The sequence below is a fragment of the Etheostoma cragini genome, chromosome 2 (genome assembly GCF_013103735.1).
Source record: "Etheostoma cragini isolate CJK2018 chromosome 2, CSU_Ecrag_1.0, whole genome shotgun sequence".
NCBI classification, from domain to species: domain Eukaryota; kingdom Metazoa; phylum Chordata; class Actinopteri; order Perciformes; family Percidae; genus Etheostoma; species Etheostoma cragini.
This window is the reverse complement of record NC_048408.1, coordinates 23,069,829-23,090,011: the sequence shown is the minus strand read 5'-3', so window position 1 is coordinate 23,090,011 and position 20,183 is coordinate 23,069,829. Positions and strand designations below refer to the sequence as shown.

The window sequence follows — 20,183 nt, the reverse complement described above, 5'->3', positions numbered from 1 at the left end:
CCAGACTGAAGGTTCTCAACAAGTATTTGATGCATTGCCGTTATATTTGGCACAGCTACGGTGGCCAGCAGATGAACTATAATGACTGTGGTGAACCCCTAACTCTTCCTCTGGCGCCGCCATGAGGTTGACATGTGTGCATTAGTGTCATATTTCTCAACGTTGGGCATGAGATCTCATAATAATCAAGCAAAAGTTTGGGTGCTCATTTTGGGCAAAGTCCGACACTACTTGATATGTCAGATGCAGATTTCATACGTAATAAGCACAGGAGGAACCTATTGCAAGAAAATTATATATATATACACACACACACACATATATATATATACACATATCTATATATAGATATGTATACACACACATATATATAAATATACATACAGTGAGGAAAATAAGTATTTAAACACCCTGCTATTTTGCAAGTTCTCCCACTTAGAAATCATGGAGGGGTCTAAAATTGTCATCGTAGGTGCATGTCCACTGTGAGAGACATAATCTAGAAAAATAAAATCCAGTAATCACAATGTATGATTTATTTGTTATTTATTTGTATGATCCATCTGCAAATAAGTATTTGAAAACCTGCTGGTAATACACTAAGACGTCATGGTTTGAAATCATGGATGGCACAGAAGGTTCCCTATAGTTCCCCTGCTTAAACCAGCACATGTCAAGGCCCGTCTTAAGTTTGCCAATAACCATTTGGATGATCCAGAGGAGCCATGGGAGAAAGTCATGTGGTCAGATGAGACCAAAATAGAACTTTTTGGTCATAATTCCACTAACCGTGTTTGGAGGAAGAAGAATGACGAGTACCATCCCAAGAACACCATCCCTACTGTGAAGCATGAGAGGGGGGGGGGTAGCATCATGCTTTGGGGGTGTTTTTCTGCACATGTGACAGGGCGACTGCACTGTATTAGGGAGAGGATGACCGGGCCATGTATTGCAAGATTTTGGGGAACAACATCCTTCCCTCAGTTGGTGCATTGAAGATGGGTCGAGGCTGGGTCTTCCAACATGACAATGACCCGAAGCACACAGCCAGGATACCCAACGAGGGGCTCTGTAAGAAACATATCAAGGTTCTGGCGTGGCCTAGCCAGTCTCCAGACCTAAACCCAATAGAGAATCTTTGGAGGGAGCTCAAACTCTGTGTTTCTCAGCAACAGCCCAGAAACCTGACTGATCTTGAGAAGGTCTGTGTGGAGGTGTGGGCCAAAATCCCTTCTGCAGTGTGTGCAAACCTGGTGAAAAACTACAGGAAACGTTTGACCACTGTAATTGCAAACGAAGGCTACTGTGCTAAACATTAACATTGATTTTCTCAGGTGTTCAAATACTTATTTGCAGCTGTATCATAGAAATAAACGTTCATACACTGTGATTTCTGGATTTTGTTTTTTAGATGATGTCTCTCACAGTGGATATGCACCTACAATGACAATTGGAGAACTTGCAAAATAGCAGGGTGTTCACTGTATATACATATATACATATATACATATAATTAAATACATATATACATATAAATATATACATTTTTTTTTTCTTCTGTAAATTACAGATCTTCAAAAATGTGGCCTCCTGCTTTTATTAGTTTAGTTATTTATTGTGTGTAAGTCTTCTTTTTGTTGTTTTTTCTGCTCCTGACCTTGGTCTCAGACCCAAATCAAAATACAATGTTTGTATGAATGTAACTAAATACATTTACCGATGTACTGTACTTAAATCCAATTTTTAGGTACTTTTATTTTATTTAGGTATGCTACTTCATACTTTTACTCCACTACATTTATTTTACATCTATAGTCGCTAGTTACTTTCCAGATTCATTATAATCAAAATATAAATTAACTAATAAATTATTTTAAAAAATGTACAGATTAAAATACTCGTCTTTTTCATTAGCAAATAGTCATAATTATGGTCAGCGTATGCAGGGCGTTTCATTTCAACTTTTGATTGACAGGCCTTACGCCCAATAGAATGGCTCGCTGGCACAAAGGGGGTGGGGCGCCGAGTGACCAATGTTCCCACTCGGGTTTAGGGTTTAGAGTAGTTGGGGCTAATTTCCGCTCGGTGGTGGCCGTCTAGATTAAGTAGCCCTCAACTTTTTTCAGCCGACAGCCGTCGTCATGTCCAACAACAATGCCAGCAACAACTTAATTACCGCTCAAAGGGCCGTGAAGCAGCTCCGGTTAGAGGCCAGTTTTCGGCGGATCAAGGTACGAACCCCTCAACACTGACACACAAACACGGAAGACTGAGCCAACCGACTGTTGAATGGCGGAGACACTGTTGCAGAAATGACAGAGTGGACTCTTACATCATAGGTTTAAAAAAAGTTGTCATTAATGTCACACACACATAGAGTGGTTTATAGTTGACGAAACCACAGCTACAAGTGAACAGTTCCTTCCGTGTTTTAACAGCTGTCAGTTTTACGGTCTGTTTTGGGTACGCGTCACCACTTTAAAGTGTCAAAAGCTAGAGAGAAGTGACACGTTCAGTGTTAAACCTCTTGGTGTTAGTTATATAAAAAAAAAAGAGGTTAATATTATTGCTAAAAATGTTACATGTACACCCACCCATCCGTGTTGCGCCGTTGCTTGCAAATGGTATGCAAAAGAAAATGCCAGTTAGTTAATGTATGTAAATGAGAGAGTCGGTTGAGTAAGTTTGACAGCAGGCAGCTGGAGCATTACAAATACTGTACATGTGATGAGAGGCTGTTTGTTTCCTCTCCCACACGCTATTATATGTCTGGCTCTGCAGGTGTCCCAGGCTGCTGCTGAGCTGAGGAACTTCTGTCTCCAAAATGCCTCCAAGGACCCCCTCCTGGTCGGGGTCCCTTCCAGTGATAATCCCTTCAGACCCCCCAAGTCCTGTTCTCTGTTCTGAGGTAGGCCTGCTTTTTTACTTCTACATTGAGGCTTCAGCTTTAGCATTAAACTGTACTATTAATTACACTAGGGAAGAAATGAATTACACCTTCACAATCAGTTTTAACCATAGAGAGTATAAAACTGGTTTATAATTACTACAATATATATACTACAATCTACCAAATTCAGGCAGGCACGAGCACCAAGCGCCACAAAGAAGTTGTAAGAACAAAAACTAAAAGATTGAATATTTGACGTGACTTTATTGAACTCAAGATTGATTTTGAATGCATACAGGGATAGGGCTGCATGATTATTTTCATCATAGGTTACGTTACATGTCATTTAGTTGATGCTTTTATCCAAAGCGACTTCCAAGTTGATTCAGCCATGAAGGTACAGCAAGAATGAAGATCAAACTACAAAGTGCATCATGTGGATTAAACGATTAATTGTTTTGTCTATAAAATGTCGGGGCGTAACAGAAAATGAGCATCACAGTTAACCAAGGGGATGTCTTTAGATTGCTTGTTTTGTCCAACCAACAGCCCGCAACCTATTCAATTTACATTTTTATAAAAGCAGAAATTCCTGATATTGGAGAAGCTGGAATGAGCAAATGTTTTTAGTTTTTGCTTAAAAAAATCAACAAAAGATTAATGATTATAAAAAACAATTGACGATATTTTTCTTTCAGTCCAATAATTGATTAACTGACTCATTGTATTCTGTGCCAATCTATTTTATTTATTATTAGAATATTTTATTCTATTTGCTCTACTATGCTTTGAACTTGGATGCATGTGAAGCCCAAAACTGATTTGTACCTGATTTGTGAATACATTTTAATCAAAATCTAATAATGTTTTAGTTTAAAAGAAATTTGAAACAAATCATTAAACAATTAGGTAATCAACAGGGGAAATTGGGCTAGCTAGTGAGGGTACATTTATATCACCATAACCATGAACAAAGTGGAGTCAAATGTATTGAGCCTCAATTTAAAGGGCAACTATTATATATATAGCATTTTCAGGATTATTCTTGCATTATTTGTTTTGTACTAGAACATGTTTACATGCTTTAATGTTTAGAAAAACAACAATTTTTCTCATATTGCCCATGGCTGCTGCGCCTGTATTCCCTCTCTGTATGCGATGCTCTGTAGGAGCGCCTCCTGTCTCTTTAATCTCTCCTCCTGACAAAGCCCAGTCTGCCCTTATTGGTCAGCGTGCTTCCTGGAAATTCTATAGCCTAGGCTCTATGTTTCACTAGTTGGAGCTACTGCATCGGAGTATCTAGCAGAACTTTCTACTGTGGAAAAACACTAATGAAAGCTTCTAAACCAAATACTACACAAACTGACATGTCTCAACAGTAAAGTGACCCTAATTTGGAGAGAAATGACCAGCATTGGCCCAAAATACCAGCTGTGTTGCGTTGACATGTAACATTAGCTACTTAATGGTCACGATGGTGATCCATTTGTCCGTGTGATCCTTCTGTCGCGCCGTGCTCCACTCTATTCCAATGACTGACATCAAGCAACTTCTACGTGCCCGCAAAGCATTCCGGGAAGGTAGCGCTGCATTTGAAAAAAAATGCTGTGTGTCCGGAAGCTGGCCAGTGCCCATCTATATGCAATTGAATCTGTCCAACGCGATGTGACCATCCAGTAGAAGTAGACGAAAATCTTTCAAAACTGTCCTTTTGTCGATCTGAGATGATCTGACCGATTCTGCAACTGCAAGGCCTATTTCTCCCTTAAAATGTTTGGGCATGTAACTACTTCTGTTAGCTAGCTAGCAGTTGACATTAATAGAATACAGCAGCATTTTCTACGGTAAAAAAATCGTAAATAAAGTCTTTGAGAGTTGTTACAATTAGCCGAGAGTAGAAAAAACTGTTTAAACCGGAGTGTTCAGAATAGTTGGAAATTTGAAGGTTTTAGCTCATAGGGATTTGTCTAAAATAGATGACCTCAAATATTTTAAGTTTTGACCACGTTTGACATGAAAATCCAATATTAAAACATTGTAAATATGTATAATAAAAAAGCATAATATTTGACCTCTAATAGAACCTTTGCCTGTTAATAAGCAAACAATGAAAACTCCATTGTCTTTTTTTCTCAGTTTAGAAATGTTATAAAAACATTTAATCCAAACGTCAATATATTCTTGGGTATTATCAGTCACACTTAAATGTGCTGTGCTCAAAATACTGGAAAAAATACCAGGCTGGGATTGCCTCCACACGGCTCACAGTACTAATGTTTTTTTACGACTACATGCACTAACATGCACGTGTGGCCAGACCGGCTACCAAAAAAAGAGAAGCTCAGATAACAACACACAGAGTGAATGTTACTTTATTGTCTGTTCAGGATACCATTACACTATATCTAATAGCAAATATTTGTTTACTGTTGTATTATTATTCTGAAGTACAGACCCTTTAAATGTTGAACTGTTAAATAGTTGTCCTTTAGTTACATATGAGGTACTTAGCAATCTTATTGCCATGACAGTGAGTCATCATGAACAGTACCAGTACCCTGAAAATAAAGAAGCTAAATGAAATTGAGCCATCATTCATTTTATTAACTACACCTGTGCTTTTTAAACTGTTACATAACCTAATATCTTCAGGGAAAGACCTATAACCGTTTTCTTTTTCAATTGCCTTGAGTGTTTCCCAATTATCGCTCTTTCCACAGCAGAAAGAATGGAAGAGGATTTCTGAATTTACCCGTCGAAGGTTTTCTTTTCTTCTACTTGATGTTGCTGTCGATCGACCAGCAGCTCCTCTCGGGATGATGCACCATGGGACTGATGGGTTTGGGGGAAGGAACTGCTCCACTGGTTTGCCAAATGTAATGCTTTTAACTCCCATCTGTTACATTAAAGCAGGGCCAAACTCTACATGTTAAAAACAATTGTTATTGACACTAACTTGACTAATGATTAAGCCGTTCTTGGTTTACCTAGTACTTACCATGTCCAGTCTCAATTTCTTGACTTAATGGTGTCAGTCTCCGGTCACTGAAATTCCACCCATGTGATTGGCTACTGAAAGTGCAACTTCCTCTTGTATTTTGTGGGGCGGGTCAAACATTAATTTTAACCAGGTGCTGTTCAAGAACCACAACATGTGTTATATACAGTATATATATATACACGCGGTATTGAATTGTGTCTCTTTAGAAAACACTGTGTATGTGGCCAACAAACATACTGGTAGCTTTTGAACTAAATTGATTAGTGTCTTCAATGATTTATGTATTTATGGCAATGGTGAAGGTGTTCTACTACATTTATAAAAGGTACAGCAACATGGTACACACCCTATGAGAGCAGGGCATGGGATTGTCCTTTATCCAGCCTTTTTTCTGTATATATTTAACAACTTGTTAATGTTGTTTATGTTGGCCTATTTGTTCCTGTCTTTAACTTAAAAAAAAAAAAAACTAAAGCAAATCAAGGCCTTTACCTGTTAGAACCTTTAACCTGGTAGAACCTTTAATGTAATGTTTAGTGTAAATCACTTTAGATACACAAATGGCCAAACCGCAATTGTTAATATATCCATTTAAAACTTTCAAAATAATTTATGTATTAAATGAATCATTTTGCAGTGACTTGTATTAATAATTTTCCACCCTGGAATTGTATTCCAATCAACCAAAACCTACTGTTTGCCTGTATCTTTCCTAACTGTGCTTCTGTGGGCAACCTTTTAAAAATTAAACTACTTTTTCGGACACTGACTAATTTTTTGGGGGGGGGTATCAAACTTTTGTTCTTTTAAAGTATCACTTTTGAATTGTTTGAAACTTCATGACTCATACGCTTTTAGTTAATGTTGTGACTAGAACACATGAACAGGTCAAAGAAGATGTTACATAGAAGTTGCAGCCTCTTTGTTTGATTTGTTTGATTTTGGGTCACCCAAATCTGCTCATAGTGGTGAATGTAGTGGTTGTCCGGTGGACTTTTGGACTACATTTGCTTGGTTAAATAATGACTATGGTGGACATTTGGCCACACTATCCTAAATGTACAGGATAAGACTTGACAGGCAGTAACAATAATTCACTGTTAACTCCAAAGAATCCAAGTGTATCAACGTTGAGGTTACTTTATTTATTGTAAGATTGGTGTATTATTTGTAATATATTTACAGGGGGGGGAACAAAAATGCTGCTGTGTTAGCTCCACTTACGCTCTTGAAAACAAAATACAATACCATGTTAAAATACATTTGATGGATTTCACAATACACTAACGTGATTTTGGGACCTAAATTAGTTTCTGGGGCGGCCTCCAGCTACCCTGTAAAAGTGTAGGATTCCCCAATCTCACCCCCCCTTTCCAGTCTATCCACTATCACTATAATAAAAAGGGAAAAAGCCCCCAAAAAATAATCTTAAAAAAAACTAAATGTTTAGCAAAAACCTGCTAAACCTGTAAATCTGGGAATGTCTCAGGGATTATCCAATTTACTCCTCCCATCATGGATACTTTTGAGGAAAAAAAAAAGAAGTAGGAAGCACTTGGACTGAATAATTTCTGATCCTGAAGCTTTCATCCAGCCCTTTGTTTGTGGTAATTAGCAGAAGTGCCATCAGCTGGAAATAAAAATGGCAGCATTTGTCTAAGGAAGGTTTACTTTTCTGCTCAGGTAAGGCTACATAAACATGTAAACTGATCCATTGTTACTACAGTTATATATTTGTCCTCTAACAATAAGTTTGTATACATATTGTCTTGATACTGTTTTGGTGCATGACCTACCAGTTACAATTACATGCGAGTCAAATGTCCCCTTGTTGCCAACATGTGAATATGGCATCCAGATGGCTTCCAGGTTTAGCCAGAAGAGATTTGGAAAACGCTCTGAGTCGTCAGGTAATACTGTCACCTTTTAACCAAAATATAGAAACATGAGCCAAAAGCTTCAAACAACGCTGGATAAACAATCCACTCCACACCACCACCTACATCATGTCCGCCTGCCTGTCTTCTCCGCCACAGACTCGGTTCTACCGAATGATCCCAGCCCCAGCCCTCTGAATGAGCTCTCCCACAGCGCCTCCTGGTGGGGGGACACAGAGGAGCACGGAGAACAAGGAGACTCTCTCATAGTGGGTCCAAAGGAAGGGAATTAAATGGATGATTGCTTTTAGTTCTGGGGGGGGGAACTAAACCTCTGCTTTGTAGGAACAACTAAAGGAGATGGATGAGCACGTGGCCAGGCTTCAGGACATGCTTAGATGTGAACGGGCCAAAGTAAGTTGTAGCCTACGTGTGAAAGACATATATATATATAGACATAGATATAGCCTACTATCTGAATACACGGTTCTCCTTTCTTAAAATCATATCTAACCTCTCGCCAGAGCACTCGTCTGCAGCTGCGGTGTAACCAGCAGGAGGCCGAGGTAAGGCGTCGAGAGCAGCACACCAACAGACTGAAGGAGCGGGTGTCTCAGCTGACTGACCGACACAATATAAAAGGACCCTGTGAGACTCACTCAGTCCTGTTGCAGTTACAGTGACAGAATATTTTACCCACAGATGTTTGCTTTAATATATCATGTTTAACTAAACCACGCAAATGTTTAATATCTTGCTTTTTTTTTTTTTTTTTAATCCAGCCATAGAGGTGTTGAACCTTACGTCTGGAGCTCGAGGCAAAAGAGAACAGCCAATCAAATCATTCAGGTCTACCGCAAAGTAAGTTGTATTTTCATCACTTTTTGGTTACAGCCTTTAAATGCATTATCCATCCATCCTTTCTTATCCTCGCGTGCCCTCTCCACCTTGTAGACGAGAAGAGGAAACACTGCGTCTGATGTTGGAGCGCAGAGAAGCAGAGCTCAGGGAGGCGATGAAGCTGCGCCACAGCATCGCCACTTTACTTCATGCACTCAGAGTCGACATGGCGCACGTGAGTAAAAGTAGAGCTCTTTGACTACGGCCGGTGTTGGTCAATAAATAGCATTGGTCCCTGAGCCCAAGAGACATTCATAAAATATTAAAGTGCTCATTTTATAAATTTTGGCTTTTCTCCTTTCCTTAAGTGTGTTATATATCTTTTTTGTGCACGTTACATGTTTACGAAGTGAAAAAGCCCCAAGTCCACCCCAAAGGGACTTACCTGTGAAAACACTGTTCACCAACTGCTCCAAACAGCTCTGTTGTAGTCAAGCCTTTACTTCCGTGAAGAACCTGCATCACTTTGTAACACACACTTTATAAAGCTCACTTAGCTGCTAGCGTGGCACGCACTCACACTCTGCTTCTGACTGGCTAGTAGTCCTTACCTAGGTAGGCCTACTGCACATGTGCAACGCCCAGCAAAGATGGGATAGAAGGGAGATGCTTCACTCTGTAGCTAAAACAATTATAAACCTTAAAATGAGCATAATTTGAGCACTTTAAGTGAACCTAAAGGATAAACAACAACCTCACTACATGGTCTATATAGCTATCCTGGAGCGTTCTATTGTTTCCAAATGGTCTTTCTAAGCAGATGATGCTGCTGCAGAGTTGGTTAAGGACTTAAACAAGAGATTTTCTAATACAAAGTCCATTTAAGTAGCTGTTCTGGATTTTATTCCTTGAACTTTTAAGCCTCCATGGTTAACACGTCCTTAAAGTGTTCAGAAATAAACTGAAACTCTATCTGCTGAGGATGATTGTGTAATGCCATCAAAACGGCTACTAAAGTTACTTGTGTTTGTTTCTAAGGTGAAGACTGAACTCTCAATCTTTAAGTTATAGTGCTGAATCCAAAATTAAGTGTTTGACATAACGTAGTTTTTTTTTTAAGACTCTGTCAGACGGTGTGGATGTTCAGGATGAGGCCCAAGCTGAAGACGACAAGCTTGATCAAGCTGAGGTAGCGCTTGGTGACCACGTAACAGGAGGTGTGGTTCAGTGTTGGAGGCAGGTGCAGAGGAGACTGCGTGGTGGCCATTCCGAAGGTAAACACCCAGGTTAACGTAAAGCAGCAGTAGTAGTGTTGTCCACGTCCCAACCAGTGAGGTGCTGGGGGGAAAAAAGGGGCTGAATACAATTTGAAAAGAAGGAGATGCTGGGAAACACTGCAGTGCGGGCATCTTATTCTTTTCAGTTGTAAACATCCAGGGTAACCTATCTTTAAAGTGCTGCTTTGATGTGTTGTCTTTTTTAGAGAGAGACTAATATCAAGAATTGTAAATTTGTCTTCAGCTTTTAATTTTGTTTTTGCTAAACCAATGATCAAGAAACACTTGTGTAAGGAATCCAACATGTGGTCTTTGTTGACTGTAGGCGACACTGGTTTTGATACAGACCATGACAAGCTCCTGGCTCAACTAGAAACTGAACTGAAAGGGAGTCAACAGCTAGTCAGATTACAACAGCAGCTGCTGGAGGTATGATTGTCTATCTCAGACACACACTTTAGCTAGTGTCAGACTTTGTAATACTACTTTCTGTCTGCAGGACAGCTTTGCGTCGCCTGTCCCCCGTGAACTGGCTGATTCCTACTTTTTGGAAGAGTGGGAGCGTCTTCAGATGCGCTGGGTCGAGCTTGATCATCAGAAGCGGACTTTTAAAAAGGAGAGGAAGTCCTTCACCGATGCTGCAATCCGACTTAGCCATGAGGTGGGAAGAAAATGAGGCAGGGGCCGTTTTAGTTTTGAAAATTTGCCTCAAGAGGCTCTGTCCTCAAACACTTGATTTGGCCGAGGCAAAATTACAAGGAATGAACAAATGGCAGTAGTTTCCGCATACACTGCATGCTGGCTTAGGAGGCTGCTTTTTACTCTAATTTGTATCTTTTGTTTCCAGCGCCGTGATTTTGAGCAACAGAAGGCCTCAGTCCTGAAGCAGCAGTATCTGCTGGACTCCTCTCTGTCTGGTAAAGGAGCACCAAGCGACAACAGGAGAGAGAGCACTGGACTCGGTGAGTATGCAGTTAAATTAAAGGGTGGAGTGATGGGAGACTGTTTTTAATGTGGTGAAATAAATGTACTTCATAAGTCCTAACACATAATGTGTACGTAACTGCAGATTTCTCAAGTTTGGGGCCCACCAGCATATCTCGCGGTCTTCCAAATACACCATCTTCAACCAAGTTGGGGACAGCCGCTGTTTCTGGATCACATCAGAGAAGAGTCAGAGTTCAAACCCCCAGCACTCCTGAGCTCTACTCCGCCCTCAATCTGTCATACAACTGCAGGTTAGTCAAATCCTGCTTTCATAGCGTTAGCAGTGTACCTAAAGAGAGGAAAAATGAATTGTGGGAAAAAACACAGCTTTCCCTGTGGTCAAAGCATTTACTGCAATCTAAGTGCTTTGGGTGAGTTAAGTCCGGCAATGTGTGTTGCTGATGCAGAATAAACAAATACAACTAATGTTTTTTTGTTTATGAAATTCTCTACACACAGCTAATCAGGCCCAAATTATACTGTATATTTTTTCTATTACTCCTGTTACTCATTCCTCTTTTCTCTCAAACCCAGAGAGTTTGACCAGTCAGAGACATGGGAAGGCCGAGCAGACACACAACAGGCTCCACACTTAGACTGCTCATTTGAATACAATTTTGATGATAGGTGGTGATTTAAAAGAAAAAAAGCTGTACCATACTATTTTCACTTTTTAAAATAATCAATAAAGGCTGATAAAGGCTGTATTTTTGTATCCTTGTTTTTGCTTCCACCTTGAAAAAGATGTAAATTGATTTATCAATCTTTTTCAAAAGACTACAGCAGGGTATAAAATCCATTATGTTTGACACACTGTCTATTCTGTTCAAACCATTAAAGGGTTTTTCAAAGGTATTTTATATGCCTCTATTAGACATTTGATAATGTAAACAGACATGCAATAAAGGTCACCGGCCAGATTCAAACCAAGAATGTTGTGAATATGTGGTAAAGTATTTTAAACCAGGAAATCTAAATGTAGTCTACTGCTACAGTGTGTGTGTGTGTGTGTGTGTGTGTGTGTGTGTGGTTACGTCTTAATCATAATAGCCTATTAATCTGCAGCTGCACTATGAGGAAAATTGACTGCTTTGGCAGAACGGCTTCAAAGCTTCTCGGCGTGGATTCTCAAAGTGCCTGAATTCAACTGAGGGCATAAACATCATTCTTAAGAGAAAAAGTCACTTCAATTGATGTTTTGATGACTGTCAAACATGTCAGTCCACAATATGTTGTATGTTTTCAGTTGGCATTTGATTCATCATTTTCATACTCAACAAACCATTCAGTGATGCCACTTGTACCGAAGCATCCTTATATTTTCTTCACTCATTTATTTACATATTTCCTTTGTCTCCCATCTGTATGGGGATATGTGAAAGTAGTAGCTGTCTTCAGCAGGAAAGATTGCTGCTTCAAATATTTTACCAACACATAAAAGATTAATCAGTAAATATTCCTGCTGCTTGCTTATATTACATTTCATCCCTAAATAGACAATATTCCAAGTTTTTCTTATATGGGTATTAATAGTATTTATTAGACTTAAATTTTAGAAACAAAACCTGAAAACTAAATAATCTCAAACCAATGGGCTTCTTGGTGCGCAAACTGAGCCTCTAACTGCATGAAACTCATGCCCTGAGTGGTGACCTGTTTGATGACCCGCACGTGCGGTGCATGAGCTCATGTGATTGGCTGCTCGCACGGTGGGCGTTTTTTCCTTTCACCACTTGTACTCAATTACCAATTACCAACATCAAAAAAAACTTTGTTACGCGCGCCTAGCGCCGGTGTGTATGCTGTCCTTTACGCCGTTCTTACAAAGACAACAACTCCCATCATCTTGGTGAAAGGGAGTTTGGCAGACAAGACAAACATTTGGCCGAGAAGAGCTATAATGACCGGCGTAGTTTGGGGACTTTTCCAACACCTTCCGCGCTTCATGGAGTCTGACTGCAAACGTTTCCAGCCCTGGAGAGACTACATGGGACTGTCGGACACAATCCGAGAGATCCTGGGCCGGGCCCCGGCCAGTGAGGCCTCTAAAGCTCCGCACTCAGAATCTGATAACCTGTGCGAGGCACTGATGTCCGTGCGCATGGGGCTAAACACCGTCTGCCAAAGTGGTGGATCAGGTGTATCTACGCTGTGTGTGCCAGGCTCTTCGACTCCTCAACGCCCTCCTGATGATTTGCCATATGCGACAGACCCGTTTCGTGTCGAGACATCGGAAGCGGCGGATTTGAAGACAGTTTCGAGACCGACAGGCTCCCGGGGACCTAAAGAACGCAAGAAAACCACTCGTTTCAAAATCCCGGATCCTCCGTTGTTAGCAGCGTCATCTGAGCGCATGTTCTGCAGTTTCTGCAAGCACAACGGAGAGTCCGAGTTGGTTTGCGGATCCCACTGGCTGAAGAACCAGGCCGGAGATGTTTTGTGTCCCTATCTGCGGCAGTATGTGTGTCCTCTGTGCGGAGCCACAGGGGCCAAAGCTCATACTAAGCGCTTCTGTCCAAAAGTGGACAGCGCGTACAGCTCCGTGTACGCCAAGTGCAGACGCTGAACCATCAGATGGCAGCAACAAGGCTGACTCCTTTTTATTTGAGTGTGGATTTGTTTATTAACACGTGTGGCTTTCATTTGCATGCCAAACCTTTCTAAGACTACAGTTGTGATCATCAGTCATAACTATATTGTAGAAATTGTAAACACCTTGTGACCATGTCGGCATTTTAAATTTTTAAAAATATGAGTGACTTGTTCTGTGTAAATAACCTGTTCTTGAGGCATGTTTTATTTTGAATATTGTATGTGAGGCTCTTCAAAAATGGCATTTCATCTCTTCTTAATTTGTTTAAAGAAATGTGTGAAATAATTATATGCCAGAAGTTAAATATGTAAATCCACAACATTGGTGTGTGTGTGTGTGTGTGTGTGTATATTATTTGTCATCTCTCTATTCTTTAAAATAATTGGGTATCTATTACTCTCTCTCTAATTCTTATCCTCATATTTATATATTGAAAGAAACCCTTTGCTCGACAGCCAGAAGAAATCTTTGTCTGCAGGTTGAAGCTGACCCCCTGGTGACTCGCAGACAAGATTGGACAATAGAAAAATGTACGTTATTTTCATCGCATATAGGGCAGACCTCTGGATGTATTACTAATGACATAATAGTTGCTGAACATTTAAGATTACTGACGTAATAAGCAACACACAGCTTTATTTGGGGAGAACAAGTGGACAACTGAGCTATTAAACTGAACATTCCAGCTGTCAATAGTACAAGAAGAGTAAAAAATGTATATTAACTTTCTAAAGTGCCTTCATTACCCACAAACCATTAGGGCAATAGTAAGCTTAGGAGGGCAGGGACTTGAAACGAATCCTCAACGAATGGAGCTCCTTGAAGCTTTACTGCTACGGCGCAGGTTCTCCAGCTCTCTGTGAGTGGCCATGACCTTTCGACTAGAAGAAAGCAACCACAGGCAAAAATGCTGATTATCACATTTAATAAGTTACTAACTTTTTGTACCAGATTTGCTTTTGACAACAAGTAGATCAAAGTAAAGGGGCGCAATGCAGTTTTGCGTCACAACCACACAACTTACCATCGCATAGTTCACAAATCACCGTATTGTCAGGAGAAGCAAGCAAACAGTTTGGGCTTCCATTAGCTGTTTAGCTTTAATTACTAATGTTAACTAGCGTGGTAGTTAGCAGTAATTAGCCTGTGTCTATGTTATCTCCCTTTTTGCCGTACAGGCCAAGCTCCTTCTCATTCAATGTGTTTCCTTAATTTTCATGACTCTTTGCATTGTAGATTACCACTGAAGGCATCAAAACTATGAATGAACCCATGTGGGATTATGTACTTAACAAAAAAGTGTGAAATAACTGAAAAACATGTCTTATATTCTAGTTTCTTCAAAGTAGCCATCCTTTGCTTTTTTTGATAGTGCTGCAAACCTTTGGTGTTCTCTCAATGAGCTTCATGAGGTAGTTACCTGAAATGGTTTTCACTTCACAGGTGTGCCTTGTCAGGATTAGTTAGGTGAATTTCTTGCCTTATTAATGGCGTTGGGACCATCTGTTGTGTAGAAGTCAAGTTGATACAAAGCCGACAGACCAATTGGACAAATGTTACAATTCATATTATGGCAAGAACCAGTCAGCTAAGTAAAGAGAAACGAGTGGCTATCATTACTTTAAGGAATGCCGGTCAGTCAGTCCGGAACATTGCGAAAACATTGAATGTGTCCCCGAGTGCAGTCGCCAAAACCATCACGCGCTTCAACTAAACTGGCTCACATGAGAACCGCCCCAGGAAAGGAAGACCAAGAGTCACCTCTGCTGCTGAGAATAAGTTCATCTGAGTCACCAGCCTCAGAAATGGCAAGTTAACAGCAGCTCAGATTAGAGACCAGATGAATACCACACAGAGTTCTAGCAGCAGACACATCTCTAGAACAACGTTGAGAGGAGACTGCGCAAATCCGGCCTTCATGGTCAAATGGCAGCTAGGAAACCACTGCTAAGGAGAAGCAACAAGCAGAAGAGATTTGTTTGAGCCAAGAAACACAAGTAATGGACATTAGACCAGTGGAAATCTGGGCTTCGGTCTGATGAGTCTAAGTTTGAGATCTTTGGTTCCAACCGCCGTGTGTTTGTGCAACGCAAAAAATGTTAACCGGATGGATTCTACATGCCTGGGTCCCACCGTGAAGCATGGAGGAGGAGGTGTGATGGTGTAGGGGGGCTTTGCTGGTCACACTGTTGGGGATTTATTCCAAACTGAAGGCATACTGAACCAGCATGGCTACCACAGCATCCTGCAGCGACATGCCATCCCATCCAGTTTGCGTTTAGTTGGATTATCATTTATTTTCCAACAGGACAATGAGCCCAAACACACTTCCAGGCTAAGCATCTCTGGAAAATCCTTCAAGACTGTTGGAAAACCATTTCAGGTGACTACCTTTTGAAGCTCATCAAAAGAATGTCAAAAGTGTGCAAAGCAGTAATCCTCAGTAATTTCAATTCTTTTTTGAAGAGTATAGAATTCCACATGTGTTCATTGATAGTTTTGATGCCTTCAGTGATAATCTACAATATAAATAGTCATGAAAATTTGAAAAACACATTGAATGAGAAGGTGCGTCCAAAGCTTTGGCCTGTAATGTATATGTCTCTGTTGAATGGGACTGATTGAGTTTTCCGCTCACAGGCGCTAGGGTGAAGCGAGACGACCACCATTCAACTCGTAAAAGCCATAAAACCATTTCAATGACTCCGAAGCTGTTCAGTTAAGATAAATTAAGCTAAACAAACTGCATAGTTCCCCTTTAAGGTTGAAAGCAGGTCTCATTTACTCCTATAGGAAAGTGTCCAAACCTTTGATTGGTACGAATAGAAAAAGCGTCATTTACTAACTTGAGAGAGGAGAGTTCTCTGACGAGTCCACAGATCAGGTCTGTAGCATCTTCCTGACAGTCTGGAGAACCAAGATCTTCCTCTTTCTCCATCACCTCACTGGATGGAGAGAAAGTACAAAACATGGATGGATATATAAAAAAGTCACGTATAAAGCATGTAGGAAATCTGTATTTTCTGTTTCTTTTCTCATTTTACAGGAGTACAAATCTGAATTCCCTGCATGTTGATCAGAATTTTTGTTACAACGTAATATGTCCTTGTCCTTTAAGGTCAAGGGAGCTTACTTCAATTCAATTAGGAAGTTGTTTGTCTAAGTGGAAGAAGACATTACTGGGTTTCCCACACCTCTAATGAGCTAAACCCAGAGCTTGTTTACACTAGGTGTTTATGTGAAGAGCTAGTCTGCGAAGAGTCCCTTGCTTCCCCAACCTTCCCTTTTTTTCGCCCCACAGTCAATGTTCTTGTGGGATTTAACCCCCTTCACTACGTCCTTACGTCAGAACGATGGTGTTCAGCTGTGAGTCTGACACGTAATCCAAGTACCCAGATCCAAACGGGTCAGCAGTGTCCCTTGTCTGAGTGGGCTCAGATTTATCAACACTAGCCCCCTGTGTGCAAAAAAACAAAAACAAACATTTCTGTATAGTTATAAGGTAAAAGCAAATAACATTCAGTATATCAATTTGGTAATTTTCATGTTTCACGAAATCACGAAAGGGAAGACAGAGAGGGATTGGCATGCAGCAAAGGGCCGCATTCCAAGTTAAACCTGCGTCCACTGCGTCACGGAGTAAACCGCTATAAATGGGCGCAAACTCTACCAGGTGAGCTACCCAGGCGCTTGATGTTTGAAGACTGTTAGTGTGTCACTAATTTAGAACGCTACCTGCCCAGCAAATTTGGCGCAGCCCTGATGTCTCTCCTCCTTTCTCCGCCTCAAAAGCTAGACTCAGAAATGGCCCATACTAAGGAAAGCTCATTGTGGGGAAGGGTCTAGATGCTGTAATTCTGCACCAAGGCTGAATTTGTGAAAGAGACAGCAAACTTTCACATTTCGGAAAGGTTAACCTGCTAATATTGGGTATTTCCTGTTGCTACTGCATTAACCATAAACACTACAAAATTATGCAATGTGGCAAAGGGATGACCATATACACAACATCGGAAAAGTATTTGCTTTTCAAACAATGACACTTTAACACCTCCGACAGTCTCAATAAACATCATGAGCTTAATTAAACTGGTATTTTGTAAGTTTGCCCCTCCACTCACACTATCTTTCCTCTCTGAGCCACTGGGTGTCACTGCAGCCTTGCACAGCTCCACAGCGTTAGATTCTGCTGACTGGGTGTCTGTGGATGAAGCGTCTGCTTCAGGTCCATCACTGTCCCCAGCATCAACAGCCGACTCTTCCCTCTCATCTTTTGCCCTGGTTGCACTCTTCACTTGAAGAACGGCAGCCTCAATTGCATCCTGGCACTCAGTCTCCTGATTTGGAGTTGGATTAGAGTCAAAGATGCAGGCAGGACTTTGGTCTACTAGTGCTGACCCATCTTCTCCATCTTTTATTTTCTCCTGAGGTTTTTGAGCCACAATCTCAGCTGTGCATCCCTCAAGTTCCTGCTGCTCCTGATTCACAAAAAGCTCCTCTGCAGGTGGGTCTGACTTTGTGTCACCAGTTTGCTCTGGATCAAGCACTTTGCCTCCTTCAACCTCACAACCCGGATCACACACTGTGCCGGTCCCATCTGAGGTAGGGACAGCAATGTGGACTTCAGTTTCTGCCCTGTGTTAAGAAAAATTGTTATCATCAAGCAGGCAGTAATGAATCACATTTACATATACTGTTATATGTAATAAGTATGTTTTGTTTGGAGTGTGCTTTCAGTGATTTTATTAAAACCTTTACAAAAACATGGCTGGTGTATATGACCTAAAATGTGTTCAATAGTGTACAGATGTTATTGACAGATGTTAATCTGACTTGAGTGGAATATGCCACTACTCTTTTAAACACTGGTGGTTGTCATGACAGTGCAAAAAATAAAACAAAAAATGTAAGAATATTTAACATGCAGTTTAGGTTCCTTGGTACATTATTCTGACCTGTCATCCTCTCCACAGTGACTGGACTGAAGTTTTATCTCTGCCTCGCTCTGCTCTGTGACACAGCCTACTGGGGTTGAAGATACAACCTTTTCCAGAGCCACATGGTCAGCTCCGTCATTACAAATCTGCTTCTCAGCTCTCTCTGGTCCACTCTGCCCGGTCTCACGTTTTTGTGTCTGTAAAAAGTGACTCCGCTCCCTCTCTGTCAGACCACACATACCCATCCTTCGCTTCTTTTTGGCCGGTAAGCCCACTGCTGCGTCCTTTGTGATTTCCTTGACATTGTCCATTTGCACATTGCTGGGTTCTGCTTGGCTGGTTTCTTGGTTTTTCTCCAAATTGTATTTAGAGTTATCTTCTGCAACCAGTTGCTTCTCCATAGCAGTTCCATCACCTTCTTCAGAGATTGGCAAGAAGACCTCAAGTTGATCAGTGCATGTTTGAGATGGTGATCTGCTGCATTCCTCTGCAGTCATTTCATCCGTGCCCTTGGCACTCCTGGTGGCACCATCATCAGCATGCACGCTTAAGCCCTCTGGCTGAGAATCATTGTTGGGATTGGTGACTGAAGTCTCTTCTTCAAAAGCTTTACCTGTCCCATTTAAGTAAACATCTGTTGCATCTGTATGTTTTTTATGTGTGTCAGTATCTTGTTTGGTGAGACAGGACTGCTCTGCTGCCTCATGCTGTTGAGCTGAAATCATAATAGATTCCTGCAGAGGGGGCTGGTGTCCCTGTAGCAGAGCAGCATCCATTGCTGTATTATCTCCTTCGGTGTTCTGAAATGAAAAATAGAATGAGTTGTGAAAAAATCTAGCCTGATAAAATGTAAAGGTACGTTCTGTTTCAATCATTTAAATTACCTGAGGATGAAGTGCACCCTGAACATCCTCAATCTCTGAGACTTCATCACTTGGACATGCCCTTTTCCTTGACCTGTGTGACCGAGTCTGAGGTGGAGCTGGGCTGACTTATATGACACATAAGGACCATTTCAATTAAAAGTATCACTGTAGCTGATAACACTTAAAGGAGTGTGTACTAATGATACAGCTGTATTTTAAGTAGAATCTGCTAATAAAGTGTTGATCATCCAGTTTTAAAATGTAGGTCTTTAAAAAAATATCAAATGATCATATGTGGTTTCTGTTCAACAGTAGCACACAAGAATTAGCCAATTTTGTGGGATAATATCATCTCATTTACCACTGCTGTTGATCTTTGCTTTATTTTTGGCCATCTCCTCTTCCTAAAGAATAAAAATAAGTGAACTCAATACAGACATAACATAAAGTTAGAAGCAAAAATATTGCCTATAATTACCATAAATAGTGTTACGGTTATATCTTGATACTTAGCTTATAACGTTAGCCAACTAGCTAACAATTAATGTTAATGTAAGCAGATAGCTAACAACATAATTACGCTGACTGAATGAAGAAAGTTGAAGATATGCCTTGGATAAAGTTACTAAGTGTACTTTCTAAGGTTCAAATAACCTTTTTTTTGCTGAATAAGTTCATCCCCTGTAAGTAGACAGTGACAAAATGTCGCGTAATATTTTTAAGTTAAAGGCCTAAAGCCAGAGACATTTAAGAAAAGAACCCAATCGTGCGTGGTGAGGTGTCGTCACGTCGGTGTTTTACGTTAGTTATGGGTGTGTTTCATCTGGACGTAAAGCGCGATGTGCGTTGCCACTGGAGACGCAAAGTAGGAAGTAATTTCCGAAATAACACTTTTTTCCCTCGTAGGATGGAGAA

The 20,183-nt window shown here is 40.7% G+C and overlaps 4 protein-coding genes across 7 annotated transcripts; 3 read left to right on the top strand and 1 right to left on the bottom strand.

Moving 5' to 3' along the window:
- Window positions 1-2,001: 2,001 nt before the first annotated feature.
- On the top strand, window positions 2,002-5,826 carry si:ch211-286b5.5 (uncharacterized protein LOC100003596 homolog). 2 transcript variants are annotated; one of them, XM_034896816.1, is made up of 3 exons: window positions 2,002-2,231; window positions 2,782-2,908; window positions 5,614-5,826. In XM_034896816.1, the coding sequence occupies exons 1-2, from the start codon at window positions 2,142-2,144 to the stop codon at window positions 2,905-2,907; spliced, it is 216 nt and encodes a 71-aa protein (XP_034752707.1). In that variant the 5' UTR covers window positions 2,002-2,141; the 3' UTR covers window position 2,908; window positions 5,614-5,826. The 2 variants fall into 2 exon arrangements, with proteins under 2 accessions (XP_034752707.1, XP_034752698.1); XM_034896807.1 differs by having other exon boundaries at window positions 5,611-5,826.
- Window positions 5,827-7,448: 1,622 nt separating this feature from the next.
- Window positions 7,449-11,653, top strand: si:ch211-286b5.4 (afadin- and alpha-actinin-binding protein B). 2 transcript variants are annotated; one of them, XM_034895998.1, is made up of 13 exons: window positions 7,450-7,574; window positions 7,750-7,801; window positions 7,928-8,037; window positions 8,114-8,182; window positions 8,293-8,416; window positions 8,551-8,629; window positions 8,723-8,843; window positions 9,729-9,882; window positions 10,211-10,314; window positions 10,385-10,546; window positions 10,733-10,847; window positions 10,955-11,123; window positions 11,407-11,653. In XM_034895998.1, exons 2-13 carry the CDS (start codon window positions 7,750-7,752, stop codon window positions 11,504-11,506), a joined length of 1,359 nt encoding a protein of 452 aa, XP_034751889.1. In that variant the 5' UTR covers window positions 7,450-7,574; the 3' UTR covers window positions 11,507-11,653. The 2 variants fall into 2 exon arrangements, with proteins under 2 accessions (XP_034751898.1, XP_034751889.1); XM_034896007.1 differs by having other exon boundaries at window positions 7,449-7,801.
- Window positions 11,654-12,628: 975 nt separating this feature from the next.
- nanos3 (nanos homolog 3) lies at window positions 12,629-13,693 on the top strand. The gene has a single exon (XM_034896604.1). It carries the CDS (start codon window positions 12,773-12,775, stop codon window positions 13,436-13,438), a length of 666 nt encoding a protein of 221 aa, XP_034752495.1. The 5' UTR covers window positions 12,629-12,772; the 3' UTR covers window positions 13,439-13,693.
- A 383-nt stretch (window positions 13,694-14,076) lies between these two features.
- On the bottom strand, window positions 14,077-20,145 carry LOC117959006. 2 transcript variants are annotated; one of them, XM_034895830.1, is made up of 8 exons: window positions 19,923-20,145; window positions 19,630-19,672; window positions 19,287-19,393; window positions 18,421-19,202; window positions 17,587-18,100; window positions 16,810-16,922; window positions 16,312-16,410; window positions 14,077-14,346 (listed from the first exon to the last, which is right to left on the bottom strand). In XM_034895830.1, exons 1-8 carry the CDS (start codon window positions 19,944-19,946, stop codon window positions 14,268-14,270), a joined length of 1,761 nt encoding a protein of 586 aa, XP_034751721.1. In that variant the 5' UTR covers window positions 19,947-20,145; the 3' UTR covers window positions 14,077-14,267. The 2 variants fall into 2 exon arrangements, with proteins under 2 accessions (XP_034751721.1, XP_034751729.1); XM_034895838.1 differs by having other exon boundaries at window positions 19,855-19,995.
- Between the last annotated feature and the right edge of the window lie 38 nt (window positions 20,146-20,183).